This window comes from Parasteatoda tepidariorum, chromosome 2, assembly GCF_043381705.1.
Source record: "Parasteatoda tepidariorum isolate YZ-2023 chromosome 2, CAS_Ptep_4.0, whole genome shotgun sequence".
Lineage (NCBI taxonomy): Eukaryota > Metazoa > Arthropoda > Arachnida > Araneae > Theridiidae > Parasteatoda > Parasteatoda tepidariorum.
Window position 1 is genome coordinate 21243755 of NC_092205.1, and position 6802 is coordinate 21250556.

General features: G+C 32.3%; 1 protein-coding gene across 1 annotated transcript in view; it reads left to right on the forward strand.

The window, feature by feature from the left end:
* The first annotated feature begins 4536 nt into the window (after nt 1-4536).
* LOC122271207 (tigger transposable element-derived protein 6-like) overlaps nt 4537-6802 on the forward strand; it is a 3684-nt gene continuing 1418 nt past the window's right edge. The window contains exons 1-2 of the mRNA XM_043051698.1: nt 4537-4547; nt 6179-6429. Coding sequence (XP_042907632.1) covers nt 4537-4547; nt 6179-6429 — 262 coding nt within the window. The remainder of the gene's footprint in view (nt 4548-6178; nt 6430-6802) is intronic.

Below are 6802 nucleotides of genomic sequence, written 5' to 3' on the forward strand. Positions count from 1 at the left end.
CCTTACTTGGAAATATTTGTTTAAAACGTCATCATTTCACTCAAAATCTTAATCTTAAGATCGTCGAAGAACAGTTACTTGGGGGCGGGCATTAGAAATCGCCAAATTATTATTGATACCGATGAAGACGCCAAGAAAAGAAAAGTGAATCAGTAAATCGGCTTATTATATACTGAATCAGTGAAAAGACGACATAATTTTGAAAATAAATAAAATATGTTATTTGGATATAAATTGCGTAATTAATGTTGGCGACCGAAATTTTTTTAATAAATTTCATTTGACTGAATGAAATGGCTATCATTCATTAATAACAACTGTCATTTAATGTTATTTTTTCTTCGAAATTCTTCGTTAATATCATGGCTGTCGGTGAGTTAAAGAAACCTTTCCATTTTATTCTCATGCTAAAAATATAAATTCCTGTTTCGTTATTTCGGTATCTATTACCGTATTTATTGCTGAAATTTAACAATAATTCTTGAGATCTTTTTTACTTAATTCGTATACTCTATTACTCAATTACAGATTTACAATTTTTTTTGTTCAAAATATTTCATATAAATAATTTAATTTGTGAATATAACAAGATTTTTGCCGTATCTTTCCTTTGTGCAGTATTCGCGATCGCAACGCTCGAATACGCCATCTAGGGAGAAGATCGGTTCCATGTCTTGATCCTCCAGCCTTCCCTCTCTTACTCTTCTCAGTTGTATGGGAATGTACTACAATGATGTTTTTCCATTCCATAATATTTTTCGCATTTAACTGTAAAAAATATTTTCTAAAATTTCAACGATGTTTCCTTTTAGAACTATGTTTCTGGCAGTTTTCAGCTCCATATAATTTCTTGACTTAAAAGTTTTTAATACATTTAAAAATCAAGAGAGAAACTAAAGTATTTTCTTTTCCCATGGCAATCCACACCTTAACGTTGAAAGAATGCCAAATGTTGCCATAGATGGAAAGTTCTGCTCCATGCCTTCTGTAGCCCATTTATATCATTCTATCTAGATTTTGCATCAGGAGATATTTCACAGTATGCAAATAGTTTCCTATATTCCTGATGCTATAATTTGAAAAACCATTTATGCTATAATTGTGCCGACTATATGGCTGAGAGGTTAGCGTGCCGATGATTGCGGGTCCGAATCAAGCTTAAGGCATGGTTCTTTCTCTCTGTGTATTGTCTTGTTGTGTGATGTGTGAATATGGCCCACCCAACGAACGGGCATGTGTGGCTATGGTAATGTTGCTCGGCTCCGTCCCTTAAGTTCACAGGGAACCACCGAATAACGTTAAAGAGCAACACTTCCGGCATCTTCCGAGGCAAAAGAACTATAATTTAGATCCTGCCGTCAGAAAAAATCAGCAAATAAATATAATTTCTAAACGAACAGATAGTGCATATTAGCTTCCTTCTAAAATCAACGATTACGAATCAATGAAACTGTCAGCTGCAAAACTGACTCTGAAATAAAGCTATTTTATTTGAGAGTTTATTGTTTGACAAAAACTATCAACAAATAGCATTTTTGTTTCTAAAACAAAATATTGCACAATACACAAACTTGTCAAAATATATTTACATCCTGAATGTAAACTTCCATAGCTGTACATCAGGATGTGTTGTCAAATTTTAACTCACATCACGTTAACGGCGAGAAAAGGGGCACTTTTCTCTATACGGGGCAGTTTGTCTTCATTTATAAAGCAAAAGAACGACGTGTTTTCTGGTAAATTTCATTACCCCATTAGCCAAAAGGAAGAGAAAGTTGCTCCCTTTTCTCCCCTTGCCCTCAAGTTTCGCGTTGTTCTTTGTCCTGGGGTGTAGAACAAAAAGAAAAAAAAATTCTTCTTCCGGAATTGTTTTTGTTTTCAGCTCTAATGATAGCGAAGTTTCTTAAGCGTAAACCATCGCTCGGATACCGAACAAGGCAGACGATTTTTTTATCAGTTCTTTTCTCTTAAATAGCATGTAATAGAATTTCGATTAATTTCCGAACATGTCGAAAACACTGTTAAGGGACAATAGATTCCATTTTATATTCTGCGGGTGATTAGGCTGAGAATAAAGGTGCTACTTAATTTGGTTGACGTATTTTATTTATGGCTAAATTATTTCACTTCATTCTTTGCTTTATGCTTATAATGATCGTCTGATATCAATTTTCAGAATTTCTTTTGATGCCATTGATTTGTTTATAAATTAGGTTTCGAATTTCGTATGTAAAGATTTCTTTAAGAGCGAAGGAAGCTAGTGACATCGTTTTATTTTTAATAAAAATAAGAGCTATGCAGTGTTATGATGAATTTCAATCAAAAAAAGAATTTTAGTGATAGACTGAAATTTTGAATAATTATTATTCTGTATATTTTTAGCATCAATTCATTAAAGTAGCTGTATGGGAAAATTAACATTCAAACTTTAAAATCCTTGAATAATGCTGTATTATTTTCCATCAACTATTTTCACTACTCAATTTGTACTGAAGTTATAATTATCACTATAATAACACTGGGAAACGAATTTTTTGTTGCATTTATACAAATACTTGATCTTGCTTAACTCAAGTGTTGGTATTTCATAACTGAAGTTAGTTTTGTTCTTAAAACTGCAGATTTTTTTCATCGCATTTTTAGTCTATTTTTTGTTGAAATGTTTGTTGGAAAACGTTATATATAACATGGAGTCGCGCACATGATGCAACAAACTTCTAGGAGAGTTAAAGAACATCAACAGGATTAAAACTGCATCGAAACCCTTGTCCGGAATTGTCCTCTTACGCAAATAGGGGCGTTACCTTATTATGAACTATTCAAAAGCACATGAAGAAACAGTTCATGATTGAGAAGCGACCTTAGGGGCGTATGACAATATTTCCGGTCATGATCAATAAATTTATACCTTGAGAATTTATTTAAAAAATGGAAGATATCACAGAGATATTACCTAACATCGATTTACCCTACATTCATCATCAAACTTTGTGCAAGCAAAACTTTCATTTTTGTCCATGGTTATTTTGTCAAATACTACAAAAACATTTCTATATTTATGCATTAGGAATTTGTATCAAATATAAAACACTCCATATGTATGCATACTCTATTTCTCCATACTTGTCACAAATGTGATCAAAATATGTATTAACAAAAGGATTATAGGCATCTGAAGTTGATTCGATGAATCTTGTAAATATTAGAAATATATGTATACAATGAAATTCATGAGCAAACAACACAATGTGTTGTTTGCAGCAAATGTGTTACAATACAATATTCTATTTCTAATGCATTGAATGTGATCAAATTATATGTAGATATCACATAATAAAGCTCATAGACGCATTGAAGGTGTACACCCTTTCTTCTAGAGGATTGAACAACTAGCTATTGACCCAAAAGTCCCTGATTCGATACTAGCAGATTCCAAAAAACACCTTTCTCTCACTATTACACATTTGTAACCTCGGAAGACTAACATGTAACTCTTTCGCTCCTCGACAGATGACAGCACTTCACTTCTTTGAATTTTTCCGCGGTTTGCTTTGACACGACAAACAAATCTTCTTGGTCTCAGTTTACGTCTAAGTCAGAACTGCTCTGCAATTGCGACTTCACTCAAACTACGTGGCCTCTCAATTCCATGAAACAATCATAGCTGACAACATGTCTGATTTTTCTTATTCACTAGATGGGGACTTCACGATGGCAATTATAAAAGGCCTCCCAACTTGCCCTAGAAGATAATTTTAACTCAACTTACCTAGAGGATAATTATAACTCAATTTACCCTAGAGGATGATTCTAATCCAACTTTCTTAGAAGAAGAATTCTAACTCAACTTACCCTAGAGGATGATTCTAACCAAACTTTCCCCAGAGAATGATTCTAACCCAACTTTCTCAGAAGATGAATTCTAACTCAACCTACCCTAGAGGATGATTCTGACCAAACTTTCCCTAGAGAATGATTCCCGTTCAACTTACACTAGAGGATAATTCTAACCCAACTTAACCTAGAAGATAATTCTCGCCGCAACTTATCTTAGAGGATAATCCTAAACTAACTTATCCGAGCGGATAATTCTAAATCAACTTTCCTATATAATGCCACCATTTTCCATTTTGGGTAGAAATTTAGGCAGTTATTATTGTAATCAATAAGCAAACAAAATAGCATTGATGTAATGCAATACCGTGTATATTCCTATGGTGAAACCAAATGTGTATGACTTAATCATGTATGTGTTGTATTAAATTTGATTTTCATCTCAATTTGCTTCGTCGAATCCTGTAAAAGCTATAAATATATTTAAGGTACCGGAACTTAGTTTTAAAGCATACTATAAGTTTGATTCAAAAACAAATTATGGCAAAGTCGAAGAAACGAAAACATCTGTGTTTTCAAAAATAGATTTGTTTTCTTTTCAAACCTATCGTCTGTAAACTAATAAATATAAAGGGCATATCGAAATTGTTGTTTTTGCAGATAAGGCGGCGTATCTTGTTGAAGGGGACATACCTTACTAAAATGAACAACAGGTGAGTTTAAAAGTCCATCTATCAAGCAAACTATTTCTCTTCAAAACTTTTTTTCTTCGTTTTGACTTGAAAAAGAAAATATAAAAAAAAAGAAACATACCTTTTCAAAAGCAATAAACAAATAAAACTTTCTTTTCGAAAATCCCCTTTAGACTGCTTTTCTATAAAAGGAAGGATTTTCTCTTGTCAAAACTTTTTGGAGACAAAATTTTTCTCCCGATATTTGTCAACGTTTCGATGACTATGAAAGGGAATAAGAAAAAAGACGAGGGCTGGATTTTCTAGATTTCAAAGAACGTTCCTTATTTTTCTCTGGTGCAATGAAAATACATTTTCCCCCCTTTTTCTTATCACAAAAGAGAATAAGGATAATTGGAGAAGAAAAACTGGAATTATCCGGGTTTCTTTGCTGTAGAAGATAACTTTAAAACCAAATTTTCAAACTCTTTGACGTTGTAGCTAGGGACAGATTTCAAGCTAAAAAAAATTCTTAAAAATACTGCTTTTTTAAAGAGTATTTTTAGATTATGCTACTAAAAAGGAGTTACAAACAATTTTATCAATTGAATTAACAAAATACTGTAAATCATTTATTTATAAGTTATTTTTTCAACACTTTCTTGAGGACACATATTACGACCCAAAATAGGCTTAAAACAAACTTTGAAAATCAACATTTTCGTTATTTTCACTATTTAAATTAAGAAAATGTATAATTAAGAAAATAACATGGAGTTATAACTACGAAAAACCTGAATGCTGCAATTCTTAAAAGTTAGTTTAATTTTTCAATACTACTTTTAAAGGTACTGAAACAAAAAACAGGCTTCAAACAAACTTCGAGGATTAGTTTCCTAATTTTCAATACCATAAATGAAAATAAATGGAAGAAATAATACAGAATTTTTCGAGTTTTTAGATTTCGACTCAAATTGCGATAACTAAATTTGCAAGAATTTTAACGCTGTTATTGCAAACAAATTGCAGCTACCAATAACTTGAAGCCTTTACCTATACCTATAGAAATATGTACCAATAAAAATATGCCACAATACCAGTAATACTATTACAAAAAATGATATTTATAATAATAATGCCATTACCAAAAATCTCTATATTTAAATACATTTCATGCCTTGATTGGTTAAATTCTTTTATTAGTTTCTTTTATTATTATATTTCGCACCTATAAAAATAGCACGTATTATCACACTACCAGTAATACTATTACCAAAAAGTAAACTAATAATAATAATACTATCGCCAGTTATCCCTATAAACTATATTTCATGCCTTGATTTGTTAAATTCTTTTATTAGTATATTTCGTACCTATAAAAACAGCACCTATTACCACAACACCAGCAATACAGTGAAACTTCTCCTAAAGGCCACCTCTACTTAAGGGCCACCTCTATTAAGGGCCAATATTTTGAGGAACGAAAATTTTCCCCATAGACATAATGTTAATTTTCCTCCCATTAGAGAGCCACATTTTCCTGACTACCTCCAATAAAGGCCATTTTTTTTAAAAAATTTCTCAAAAAAGCCTTTTTTTTACATTTTTCTTCTCGCAAAGGCCATTAATCTAAAAAGGTGTGTCCAATTCTTTAACTAAAAGTTTTGTAATAGAAACAATATTGTTTTTAAAACCTTATGTGGTGAATCAGCTAATGTTGATAAAGATTTGTGTCAAGACTGGAAATCAAGGCTTCCAATCATTCTGGCCGGCTATGAAGATCGTGATGTTTATAACTTAGATGAGACAGGACTTTTTTTCCGTGCCTTACCTACCAAAAGTTTAGTTGAGAAAGCAGAAGTGGCCAAAGGAGGAAAACAAGCTAAACAGAGGCTCACTGTGTGTTTTTGTGCTAATGCTGCTGGTGAAAAGTTCTTTTTTTTTGGATAATATACCATGTCACTCGTGTTACGAAAACTTGAAAAGTGTAAAGCTTCAATTCTTGCCTCCAAATACTACGTCTGAAATTCAACCTCTAGACCAAGGAGTTATACGCTGCTTTAAATTAGAATACCGACGTTTTGTTTTGCGAAGACTCCTTTCTCTTATAGATTGCGATAAAAATTCATCACAAATCAATCAATCTATAACAGTATTAGATGCCATTTGGTGGATTAGACAAGCCTGGGAAAATGTAAAAGGACAGACAATTGTAAATTGCTTTAAAAAATGCGAGCTAAGCAATACAGCTTTAGAGGCCACTATCGATTCAGCTGATTTAGAAAATGAAGTGGTTG